The sequence below is a fragment of the Coloeus monedula genome, assembly GCF_965178545.1.
Source record: "Coloeus monedula genome assembly, chromosome: 3".
NCBI lineage: Eukaryota > Metazoa > Chordata > Aves > Passeriformes > Corvidae > Coloeus > Coloeus monedula.
The window spans coordinates 112071420-112084383 of record NC_138783.1 but is presented as its reverse complement, the minus strand read 5'-3'; the positions used below and the strand labels follow the sequence as shown (position 1 = coordinate 112084383).

The 12964-nt window shown below is 48.7% G+C and overlaps 1 protein-coding gene across 2 annotated transcripts in view; it reads left to right on the top strand.

The window, feature by feature from the left end:
* Nucleotides 1-12964, top strand: part of BCOR (BCL6 corepressor) — a 57994-nt gene that overhangs the window by 37842 nt on the left and 7188 nt on the right. For both annotated transcript variants that reach the window (XM_082279278.1, XM_082279279.1), the window contains 3 exons: nt 2507-2835; nt 3157-3426; nt 9350-9516. In XM_082279278.1, coding sequence (XP_082135404.1) covers nt 2507-2835; nt 3157-3426; nt 9350-9516 — 766 coding nt within the window. The remainder of the gene's footprint in view (nt 1-2506; nt 2836-3156; nt 3427-9349; nt 9517-12964) is intronic.

Sequence of the window (12964 nt, the reverse complement as noted above, 5' to 3'; positions counted from 1 at the left end):
GGGAAGCCTGTGCCAGCCCCTCGGAGCTGCCTGGGGCTGCAGGCAGCGTGCTGGCCCCGGGCTTGGCAGGCAGGAGGAGGCAGCTGCTGGGGTGGGAGCTGAACAAGCGAGCATTCAGGTGACGCGGCAGCAGCTGCTTTTCCGCGCGGACCTCTCAGCAGCCCGTTCCTGCGGGAAGGGAGACAGGTCCTGCTCTGAGTCAGACTTGCCACAACCCACATCAGTCAGAGGCCTGAGTTTTTTGGGGGTTTTGGTTTGGGTTTTCTTTTTTTCCGTGGATATTTAGGTATATTCGTCCTCACTCTTGTTTTTCTTCTGCCTTCACGTGGTTAGAAAGACGGGGTGGGATTTCAGGATTAACCACTTGCTGCTTTTCTGCCCGTGTTGTCTTGCATTTCCCAGGCTGATGCTTCGCTTTTTCTGTGTAGTGCTGGCCTCTTGCAGTGTTACTGATCCTGAAGCTCCTGGGCATAGCATAGCTACTCTCCATCTCCTAGCTCCAGTGCATGTTTAGCCTGGTGCCTGCTGTCACCACTGTGGAGGGTCAAAGTGAAGCAGAATTGATGACGAGTTTGCAGGCAGGGGTACACAGGTTTTGTGGTGATTAAACTTCTGCTTTCAATGCCTCGGCATCTCTGCATGGGCAAGTCTGCAGTTCTTTGAGATAAGCTTCCTGTGTTTTTTTTTTTTTTCCCTCCATCCTTTCAGTATTCCTGTCCTTCGCCAGACCTGTGAGTTTTTCATTCTATTGTAGTTTTTCTGCATGCAGCAGTTGGTTCTTTTTGCACTCACCAGAGCTCCTCACTGCTGCATTGCATCTTTTCCATGTTTTTTTTTTTTTTTTAGTAAGTGATTAAGTAGGTAATGATGGTGCTTCTGCATTGGAATTGTGCTTTTCACGTTACTCAATTAGGTTAGTTGGGAACATGAGAATTAAACACTCCTTAATTTGTGCTGTCTACAGAGTTGGAAAGGCAGCCTTGCATCCATAGGCTCAGCCTATGACTAGGTGCCTTCCTTCAGTGTTGCAAAGCCTGAAAAACTTACATGATTTTTGCTGAACAATCTGCACATCATGTGTCCCATAAATTCCCTGACATCTGCTTGGCAAGCCGTGGTATGCATCTTTTTCTAGAAAGTGGCTCAAAAGAACTGAGGGATTTCTTGTTTTCATCCTTAATCTAGAAAGCCTTCTGTGAGTTGCTTTCACAGATCTATTTAAAGGAAGACTAAAGTGTGAAACTGCCCACCAGGAGGATTCTAGATTTTATTTTCTTTTCTACTGACTAGTTCCAGACCAAATCTCTTTAAGTAAGGGCGTCTCTCCTCTGAGCACCTGCTTATTTGCTCCTGCCATCTCTTGTGTTCTGAAAGTAGCATCACTTAAGAGACTTCTTGGAGCTAGGGAGCCTCTTCCAAGTTCTCAGGGTTTTTTCCACAACCTTCCCTTGGTGGTGTGGTACTGTTTGGCTGAAGTGTCCCTTCCTTTCCAGCAACCTTTAATTTTTCTGCAGAGGAGTTGGTTCTGAGGTCACCTCAATTCTCTTCCCAAGGGAAATTCAGACTATAAAAAGTCAACTTTCCTGTTGTCGTTTTGTTGTAAGCCTGCTTGCACTCTGAAAAAAACCCCAAAACTAACCATGCTTTTTGCATGTGGCCCAGATTGTGGGATCCAGCTTGCTGGAGCTAACCCCCAGAGAAAACCCAGCCCTACCAGTATCCTGCCACAGGCAGCAGAGCATTGGCCTTACTGTCCCAATGTCCCAGAGAGATTCACTTCTGGATGGAGTTCTGGGGGGAAAAACCATCTGATTGCTTTTCTTGCAAAATCCCTGTGCTTTCTGATAGAGAGCTTGCACAGGGCTCCTCAAGGATGGCTCCTTGAGTAGTCTTTCTTCTCTTGGATTGTTTTTGAAGTCAGAATGCTGCCGAGGAGATGTTCCCTGTCTTATGGCCATCCTGGGGCTAAGCTCAGTGTTCTCACCTGTGCTGTCCCATTAAAATCTGATCCATGCTCCCACCTCTCTTCCTGTTCTCTCTTCCCTTGCCATCTTTGTGTCTGCCCTTAAACCCCACTGAGACAACCCGGGCTGGGCCCAGGCTGCTGGAGGAGTTGGTTCCCTTTCAGATCAGGCAGTCCAGTCCCAGGTAAGGAGGCGAGTTTTTCCCCCAGTGGGGGGGTGCTGCAGCGGTTCCACTCCGCCCGTGGTGGCCGGGCTGTGGCACTGCCAAGCTGGCCTGGCATGCATCCCTACGGCCCTGGCGCTGCCCGGCACCTGCGCGGGGCATTTCATTCAGGGATTTTTATTAGAGCCCGATAACTGTTAGCGTAGCATCAACGGGCGAGATGCTATTTACAGTTTGGATGTGGAACGCTTAAAATATTAATGATTTGAAAATGTAATTGTAGATCTCTTAAGCAGTCAAGGAGCTTGTGTTAAGTGCTAGCAATGCATTTTCCTTTTAACGCACCATGCGATGTGTAATGCCTTTCCTTCCCATTTAGGCTTGCCCGTATTCCCGGTGTCTCCGCACATGAAGAGCCTTTCATCCACCAATGCAAACAGCAAAAGGCAGGCTCAGCCAAGCTGTACTCCAGCCTCGAGGTTGGCTGCCAAACAGCAGAAAATTAAAGAAAGCCGGAAGACAGATGGGCTGTACACAGACGAAGAGGAGGATTTCCAACATGCATCTCTGCTGCCGAAATACAGCGAGTGTGAGAAGCCATCAGGGAAACGTCAGTGTAAAACAAAACACTTGGCACTGCAGGAGAGGAGAAGGAGGTCATCTCTGACAGGGGATGACACCACAGATATCGAAAATGCTGAAGATAAGGTATCTTTATTTAGACTTAATTGTCCACTGGCCTCTGAGAAGGCAGAGCCAGCTTGCTTAAAACCAACGCGCTGTCGTGCATGCAGGGTAGCGGGCATTGCGTTCAGATTCGTCTGTGGATGCTTTGCACATTTTGTGTTTGCTTTTCTTAACCTTAGTTGTTGCAGGGGTGAAGCATCTTGTGTTTAAAAGCTGTAGCAGGTCTTTCTTAAAAAATAAAATACGAGTAGAAAGGCGTAATTCTTTGCTGCCAAAACACAGTCCCATCACTGTACCGTGCAAACAGAGATTAAGAACCCCCCACCATAATGGTTTTGGCAGGTAACGGTGACGAGGAAAGTCAGGAAGCGACCGGAGCCGACTTCAGACTGCGACTCCTCGCCGGCCAAGCCGTACGAGCAGAAGCCGTACGAGCGCCTGCCGCAGACGCCCTCGCTGCTCCCCGCCCCGCCGCCCGCGCAGCTGCCCATCGCCAGCCCCCCGCAGGAGACCACCCCGAGCCGGCCGATGCCGCCCGAAGCGCGGCGCCTGATCGTCAACAAGAACGCGGGGGAGACGCTGCTGCAGCGGGCGGCACGCCTGGGCTATGAGGTAAGGCTCGCTCGGCGCCCTGCGGGAGGATGGGTTTTCTTAATATTTCAAAAGTTAAAATCCTTTTCCTGGTTTTGTAGATGGAAATTCTGTGAAGTAGCTGCTTTCCGTTGGGTCGTTGAAACTTGTAGCCCCCTTTGCCCTGCTGCTTTCCCTTCCCGGGCGTGTGGGGTTTGGAGGCAGGTTGCTGTGGGAATGACACCCCACCGCTGCTGGGTCAGCTGGCAGGGATGCAGGGTGAGCAGCATCCCGTGGGAATGAGCAGAGGGTGAAGTTTTATTGGTAACCCTCACTTCCCTTTAAATATAAACCATCTGCAAACAGAACAAATGTCTTTTATTTATTTTTTTTCCCCCCCCAAGTAATCTTTATGGTGATCTTTAATGAGCTGTATGTTTTCTGCTTTTATTGTTCGTGAAGAGCGTGTAGTTTAGGAGAAGGGTTTTATTTTTTGTTCTCTCCAAGGAGTATCTGGTATGTGACACAGGATGTAGCGCTTGGAGTGTCCTCTTGCATGATCAGACGCATCATAGGAGCACTCTGCATGCTTTATACTCAGCGTCTGGAGCTGCTTGGTATAGCTGGAACAATGTTGTCTAATGAAAGGGACCCCCTGTTGCTACAAAAATCAGAAACCGATGAATCCCTTAGCTCTGCCGTTTTGAAGCACGCTTTTATTGGGGAAATATGGGCATGTAGGTATGAGCACCATTGTTGCTCGATTTCAGATCTGGTGCAGAGGTGTTTCATTGCAGAGAGTGACTGCTGCCCTTGGCATGGCTGCTGGGTTTGCTGTGCTGGTGAGAGGGCTGCTTGGACCATGGAGCTGGGCTTGAGCCCCACGTGGGAAGGTGGCATCAGCCCAGGTCCAGGTGGGGCCTGCCCAGCCTTGGGGATTTGCTGAAACCTTGAAATGCCCTTTGTATAGCTGGAGAGAGCTTTCTGTGGAGCAAGGCCTTGTCCAGCTCTGGAAGGCAGGGTTTATTGGAAAGGTCTCGTTTACCCTAGACAAAAGCTTCTTCTAACTTAGGGCACTTCAGCTCTAGCTGGGAGAAGTGGTTGTTACAACATTGCTATGGGATTCTCCATAGTTTAAATGGTTTTATTTTCTGTGGGTTCAAAATCAAAATGTGTTGTAGGATGTGCTCCAAACTATTGGTGCGTATTTTCTTCCTGCATGGGGTCTGTCAGGGTGAGGCTGTTGGGCACTTGGCTTTCTGTGCCTTCCACCTCTGCTCAATGGGAGCAGCTCCTGAACTTAATGATGGGCTGACATCTTGTTCAAGCAGGGACCCAGGGCTCTCCATTTGCTTTGATAGCAGGAGCTCTCTGCTGCATTGCCTGGTTGCAGGAAGGTGGGGATACCCAGGATCACCAAGGTGTAGGTAACATTGTGTGCCACCATGCCTTTCCAGTATCAGCTGGTTGAGGATTTTGATTTTCTGACTTGAATTCACACAAAAGTTCAAGCGCACACCATGCTTTTAATAGGCTTAAATATTCAGCCCATTTGATTTGATTGTTTGGGTGGTGTTGACTGTGCAGCATCAGTTCTGTTGCTGGAGGAGCGTGGGGCAGGGAAAGAGCCCAGTCCATGCACCCAAACTGCTGCCAGAATCTGATGTTGTCCATGTCTTTCAAGGTTCAGAGTGGGGGTGGCTGTGCCACCCTGTTGGAGCTGTTTGGCCCATGGTGAGCTGTGATAGTTTAATCATCCATGGAAGCTCCATAGCTGTGAGGGGTTTTTCTTGCTAGCGACGAGACTACTGCAGTTAGTAGAAAGCTGAATTTCTTCTGTCTGCAGAAAGAGAGAGAATGTCCAAGAAGTCAGTAATTCCTCTATTAGAAAAAAAAAAGAAAAACCTGCATGAGTTGAGGTAATATGCTGGTCAGTGACCTGTGGCAAGTACACAGGTCAGTTTTCTTCCACCCCTGTTAGCAGGGCAGCAACCTCTGGGGGCACATGGGGGCTTCCCTTGGCTGCTGTGATGGCAGCCTGAGGGCAGCCTGGTGGCCCTTCACCAGCAGGGTGGCAGGAGGGGCAGACGAGTTTGCATCATCAGGGCCAGAGCTCCCAGAGGGAGCCGAGTGCTGATTCAGGACTCGGAGCTGGAAGTGGCTGGCACCGCAGGGCACCACTGAGCCCTGGCAGGAATGCTGTATTGCCCTGAGACCGGATGAGCTCGTGCCTGCCCTTGGCAGCCTGCCTGCCTTTGCAGCAGGGATGCCCTGAGGCTGTGCAGAGATCCCACTCCAAACCCTTCAGCACGCAGAGGTGCTGGCAAGCTGTGTGCATCACTCCGGGACCCGTGGGGAGCCCAAATGCTGCGAGGCCATGAGCTTCTGTCCTTCTCTCAGTCCCACAGTGCAGATTTGCATCGTAGGAAGCAGGACACAAGCAGGACACAAGCAGATATGATTCGGTGTGTGAAGCTGACGCGAGTGTGAAATGCCGAAGGACAAGCATGGCTTGTGTCTGGTCAGGTAAATTGCAGGGCTGCAGCCACCAAGGCTACTTAAAGACAGTGCAGCAAATGGTCTTCGGCCCTGGAAATCCCTGATGAGGCTGGTGGGAAGCTTTGCCTTTTCCTTCCTAGGTTTCTGCACCGGGCCATGCTTCAGCAGGATGTTACCAACCCATCCCAGGGTATGGACACTCTTGAATCCATTCTGTTTCCCCCGTTTAAAACAAATGACTTGAGATAATGGTAGTCTTAAAACTGTAATTTACTTTTTGTGAAGTGGGAATTACAGGGAGCGTAGAGTCTTTTTGGGAAAAAAAAATTACAAAAAGCTTGTGTAATGAATTTGACATGAGAGGAAACACTGGCTGTCTTTGTGCCTCGTGTTGCTTTTTGGTGTGTGTCTGGATGTGCTGGTTTTGGCTGGGGTAGGATTAATTTTCTTCCCAGTGGCTGGTATGGGGCAGTGTTTTGGATTTGTGCTGAAGACAGTGATGATAATATAGGGATGTTTTTGTTATTGCTGAGCAGGGCTTACACAGAGCCAAGGCCTTTCCTGCTTGTCCTACTGCCACACTGGTGTGGCATGTACACATGGTGTGCATGGGAGGTTGGGAGGAGACACAGCCAGGATGGGTGACCCAAACTGGCCAAAGGGATATTCCAGACCATGTGACATCCTGGATCAGTGTATAGAGTTGGGGGAGGAAAGAGGGGACGTTTGGAGTGATGGTGTTTGTCTGCCCAAGTCACTGATAGACGTGAGGGAGCCCTGCTCTCCTGGAGGTGGCCAAACACCTGCCCAGCCATGGGAAGCAGTGAATGAATTGCTTGTTTTGCTTTGCTTGTCTGCAAGGCTTTTGCTTTCCCTATTAAAATGTCTTTATCTCAGCCCACAAGTTTTCCACCTTTGGCCCTTGTGATTCTCTGATTCTCTCCCTGGTCCTGCTGGTGGGGGAGTGAATGAGTGGCTGCCTGGGCCTTGGCTGCTGGCTGGGGTGAAACCAGTGGACAGTAGACTTGGAAAGTTCTCTCATCAGTTTGGTATTAAATCCTTCCTGGGAAGGCAGTGAAATTAGTGGAGTGTGTGGTAGGGTGTTTAAACACACGTGAAGGCAGGGCTTATCCAGGCACAGGGAGTTCCCAGTGTCACTGCCACAGGAGCAGGAGCTCCAGAGCATCATCCTGCCCTTACACAGCTCCCCTAGCATTCCTGCATCCTGCCCAGCAATGGGCAACGCTTCTGGGGTTTGTTGTGATGCTGGGGGAACTGTTAATGCTCAGCATATAATGCCTCACCCAAGGGCATTTCCAGGTTGGGTGTGGGGGGGAATAGTGCTTCTTGGAGCATGGGGGATGCAGACCTCTTCCCCTGGTAAAGGAGTACCTAAGAAGGGCAGCTCCTTGCATATGAGGATGGATCATGCATATGTGCACATTTTGGCGTTGCTGTTTGCAGTTTGGCTAAGAAACTGCAAGCAGCAAGAGGTGGAAGTGTCCAGTTATGTTCTGGCTTGACTCTTTGGATTAACTGCGAGTGATTTTCAGATTGCTGGTTTAAATAGAGCACCTGAACAGACATTAAAGTGCCCTGTGGCAACTCTCGCAACCTTCCCCGAACCTTAGTGAGAAATGCTTGTGAAACCAAAAGTGTGTTTGTGGCACCACATGTTCCTGTATTCGGCAGTGATGGCTAATTTTTTTGTAAATTGAATAAATCATGTTAAAAAAGTTAATGAGGCATTTAATTAATTAACAATGTAGAGTTTTATGGTCTTTATGGTTACATTTTGTGGTTAATGACATTCTTCTTATAGCCTCTTAACACAGAATTGCCCGATAAAATTAGCTTTTTTGTCCAGTAGTAGGTATTCCACCCTAGGATGAGCCTTTCCTTTCTACAAAAATAGATGAAACATCTTTTATTTTGAGTTGCAAAATCTATTTTAAATGGTGACTGCATGCTAAAAGTGGAGCTGAATACAGCAGCTGCTTCTGCTACCTATATCCATCTGCTAATTTGCCTGGCAGGGTGGTCTGGTTTTGAAGGAAAATTCATACCTCCGGAGTATAATTTGCACAGCCCTTTCTTATGGGCTCGAGCATGTGCAGGGTAAAGAGCATCCGTTCTGGACGGATTTCTGGCCTTTGGGCTGATTAGTAGGAGCATTCAGAGCCCCTGTCTGGTGAGAGGTGGGACTGTGGGGGTCCCGGGTTAAACCGGGGGGGTGCATCAGGGGTAGGTGGGTGCATCCCTCGTGGCAGGTGGAGGGGGTGCTCTGGAGCCTGGGACAGGCAGCTCATTAGCTCCCAGCTCTAGCCTGGTTAGTGAGGGCCTGCTAAAAGAGCAGCTTCATGCTGTATCCTGGATACCGGCTCTCGAGTCAGGTGTGCCCAGAGCACAGATTATTGCGGGCTTTCCGGTTTATTTTGAAACGGGAAGAACAAATGCATTGCGCCCGACAATTCCCGTTTTATTCTCTTGTTTTGGCAAAACAAGCACTCGCCCTCCTCCGTGCCGTATCTGGCTTTGCAAGGATGTCACTCAAATGCAAAATGAATGGTTTACCACTAATCTGGGAACGTGGGGGCTATTTTATGCATTCAACATCTCTTAGAAATGTGTTTTGGTTTTTTTTTTTTTTGCTTTCTTTTGCATCCGACACAAGTCGAGGAAGACTCGCACCATCCTAAATTTTTGGTTGAGTGATGGAGCAGTCATTGTTCCAAGGCTGCATGGCAGTGCAGAGCTGAGTCTGGCCCAGGCTCTGGAGCGTGGTGTATTTGACTGCAAGATGAATTGTGTTAAATTCACATGGCTTCCTGCGGCGCCGGGCTCGTTATTGGAACCTGGCGCCTGGCTTTAGTTCTGCATGCAGAAAACCGGGGTGGGTGAAAATGGGATTTCCCTGATCTCGATAGAGCCGGGCTGGTTTTTGTTTGCTGATAGCAAACCATCCTTTGTGTGTCTTAAATGTTTCGGGTCATGCACTTTTTAAAATCAAACTGATGTCGGCTGTGCTGCTGTTACACTCGCAGAATTTTCTGCTAAAAATGCAGATGTAAGAGTAACAACCTTCCCTCTAGCTTTATGTGTGGAAGTCTTCAGAAGTGGAACATCATGAGTGTTGTCTGAAATTTTCACATTCTCCCTCTGTGACAGTTCCTGATGTTGAGGGTTACAGGGTTCTGTGGGTCATGGAGCTCTCGATGTCACTTTGCCCAAATTAGTCTGCCCGGGAAAGTCGTGGTCTCTGCTGTCTCCTGAACAGACAGGACTGTCAACAGCTCCCTTTTATTTTCCTTTTGACTGGCCCATGTCGTAGAGGGTAACTTAGCATATCATGCGGGTTTTGTGTTTTTGTCCCCTTCCCCCCCCCTTTCCTTCGAGCAGAGAAATCTACGCCATTTACACAGCAAGAAATAACTCGATGTTCATCTGTCTTCCCTCCTGTTTCCAGGAAGTGGTTCTGTATTGTTTGGAAAACAAGGCGTGTGATGTGAATCATCGTGACAACGCGGGTTACTGTGCCCTGCACGAGGCCTGTGCCAGAGGCTGGCTGAGCATCGTGCGGCACCTCCTCGAGTACGGCGCGGACGTGAACTGCAGTGCTCAGGATGGAACCAGGTTAGCAGCACCCCTGGCCCACCCGCGGGTCATCACTACCTCCCTTCCCTCTGTGCCTCTCCTTTATCCTCCCCTTGTCCCCCCATCCCACCCTCTGACGCTCAAAGCAGGTAGCGCTGCCTTACTGCTGCTCCTTGGGCAGGGGCGTGCAGGACTCGGTGACCTCCTCTGCTCTCCGGTTAATAAAGCAGTGGGGACACGCTTCTGTTGTGACTCGGGTTCAGGGTAATTTCTTTCTTCTTCTGGGAATTTTAATAAGTTGTGCTTTGGTTGTTTTTTGTTAGTCAGTGGAATTGCCAGCTGCAGGGCAGGAAGGAGTGATACTTGAGCTGCAGTCCTGCTCATGTGCCCTCCAGGTCCTTTGAGTTGTGCCAAAAGAGTGGAGTTTGCCTTGTTAGCAGGGTTACTTTTGAGAGCACTTCAGGCTTTTGTGGCGATCGGGTGTGCGAGCCCTGTATATGCTGTATAAAAATGTTGTTTGCTGAACTGTTAAACTATCTGCTCCTTTGATATTTTGGATTTACTTTTTCTCTTTTCTTTTTTTAATCCCGAATTAGCCTTTTTTTTTTTTTTTTCAGTTTCCTTCACAGATTAGTAGGGGTGCTTAGTTCCTGTGCTGTCAGAATAGATAGCGAGCTTTTCTTTTTTTTGCTTTGTGGAGAAAAAAAATGCTGCTCCGGATCTGTTTTTAAGCTTCTTGTGTATCTCCTAAAGCACCTCTTTGACCACCTCTGCGAGGCTGACCTTGGGGTAACTTGTCCTGAGCATATGCAGAGCGTTATTCAGTCTATGCATTTTGGGGACAGGTCGCTTTGTATTCTGCCAATCTCCTGCAGCTTGTTATCTTAAATGGTTTATCGCCTTCCCTATCACCATCCAAATAGCCAGGGAGGTAAAATTAGCGTAACTAAGAGCCTGCTTCTTTTGTTTTTAAGCTCTTTATTTATTAACTTGGGAAGGGAGGAGTCATGAAAACAAAAAGGGAGCTGGTTAGGATGGTCCATTAAAAGTTCATGATGGTCCATTGTTACCGGCCCATCACCAGCTCATTACAGCCCAAAGGAAAGCTTTTTGGAGAAACATTAAAACCCTGACTGGATTGTCAGATTCCTCCTCTGTCGCCCACTTCTTTGTAAGAGTTCTGAGCTCTCCAGGCTGCCAAACAGCCTCGCATTTTCTGCTGCCTTCAGCTTTAATATGTGACCTGTGCCAACAGCAGCGAGTTGCCGTAAAAAGAATCCTAAATTATTTTTGTCTCACTTGCTGGAATAACCTATATAGAAAATTATCCCCGGGAAGCGTCTGATCGGTCTTAATCACCCGCCAGTTCAGAGTCCACCTTTGATTTCTAGTCACAGACGGAGCTGATTTTCAAGAAAGAAACTTGGCCAATGTACCCTGAAAAGTTGTTTTGGGGAAAATGGATTTTAGAAATGAACATAATGATGATCTGATCATAGATGATAATGTCAGAACTCAGCGTGCTGTAGCCTCTCTTTTCTGAGGGCAGACTTACTTTTCATTTGGAAAGCTGCCCAACAGACAGCAAGAATTCAAAACACAACTAATATACAGAGGAAAGATGGTCTGAGTTGGGCAGGAGAGAGAGCAGAAGCTTCTGTAAGGAACTTTGGGTCTGTGTAATGCACTGCCTTTTGGCGTAACCAGACTTCTCTGTCTCTGTATAGTAAAACAGGACATTCATAAGACAAGTCCCATTTCTCTCTTGAAAGTTTTTCTCCTTTAACTTTTAGGAGGAAAGATGTGTCAGTCTTCCTCAGCTGTGTTGGTTTTAAAATTAAATTCCTGAACATGTTCAACGCTTAGAAATACAATAAAGTCTTAAACAGAACAACAAAAAAACCCCAAAACAAAACCCAAAATAACGCACCATAAAGACTTGTCCTCCTCCCCTGCTCTTTAAATGACACTTAATATGCTTTTTGTGTTCCCCTCTGCCACCTCACCTATCCAGAGGTACTTTTGGTCGTGCTGTGGAAGCTCTCAAGCTGCAGACAGTGACAGTGGGTGTGTGTAGTTCTGTTCAGTTAGTGTCAAGCAGCGCACAGGGGTGATGTAACTGTGATGCAACTGCGTGTGCTGTTAGTGCAGCTGTGGCAGTGAGGCGTCACCTGAAGCTTTGGGCGCTCTTATTTGCTGCCTCTGCCATCAGCTTTTTTGGAGGACACTCTGAAAAGTTGTGGCTGGTGAGGATATGGCTTTGGTCTGTACAGGATGTCCACGTGAGTGTGAAGGATGCAGGGAAGTTCTGTGCATCTCTCAGTCCTGTCTGAAGTGCTGCGGGGTCCTCTGATCAGGGTGCTGGCTTTGCATGTGGGTATTTTGGGATGAGGCACGCGTTCAGCCTCTGGTTCCTGATAGTATCAGGAATCTCGGTGAAGTCAGAATCAAACAAAGCGCCAGACTGGTGTAGGGGCAAGGAGGTGACAGCATTTGGGAATGGTGCAGCCCTTCTCTTCACCGCAGCTCGGCACAGGATGTCCCTCTCTGCCCTATTCACAGCACATCTGGCCAGGCTAAATGTGGTAGGTCTTGGATGTTTTTCCCCTTAAACTCTGTGCTGATAGACCGCATGCAGTGCCTGCAGACCCTGAATACACAAGCACTCTGCTGCTCAATTAGTGCCTAATCAAAGATTATTGTAGAACCCGGAGATCTTTAAGACCTGTCTCCGAGGTGCTGCAGTCACTGAGGGCTCTTAATCGTCTTACCTATAAATAATAATAGACCGTGCTTAAGAGGTGAGAGCTTCCCTTCCCTGACAGGACCCCAGAAAGTGCAGTAGCTCGACAAGGGGTGTTCGAACTGACATGAGCAAGGCTGTTTGCCGCGTCTGTTTGGCCTCATCTCGCTGTTCCTCTCCTCTTACCTCTGCAGCATGCCCTAGCTGAACCCGTGCCACTATAGAAACAAAGCCACATGCCAGAAATACAGGCGTCCCCTGCCTATTAGTGAGGGCTTCACGTTGCTTCAGAGTTCGCTCGCTGGATTCTCTCTCCGCAGCCGGTTTTGCTGTATCCTTCCCGCTGGCAGCTGATGAGCTCAGCCTTTTTTATTTTTTTCCCTGCGAGGACCATGCCAAGATGGCTCTCTTCCTGTGTCCTTTCAGCTGGTCTTGGCAGAGCCATACCTTCCAGCAGCTAATTGCGTTAAAGAAGAGTCAGCCTGCGTAGCTGCCCTCCTGCAACTCGTGCCGTGCCTCTTCCGTGGGGCAGCCTTGCGTAACGGAGCGGGTGGAAACAAAAACACAGCGCCAAAATATGGCATTGCTCGGCTAGTTACAGGACCTCTTACTGCAGTGAGGAGAATTCTGGTGGTGCCTGGAAGGCTGAGAGCAAACCCTGACTGGTCTAAATAGTTTATAATTTTGGTGGTGGAATGATAAACCCCCAGTGAAATGTTTTCCTAACTCTAGTGGTGGTAAAAA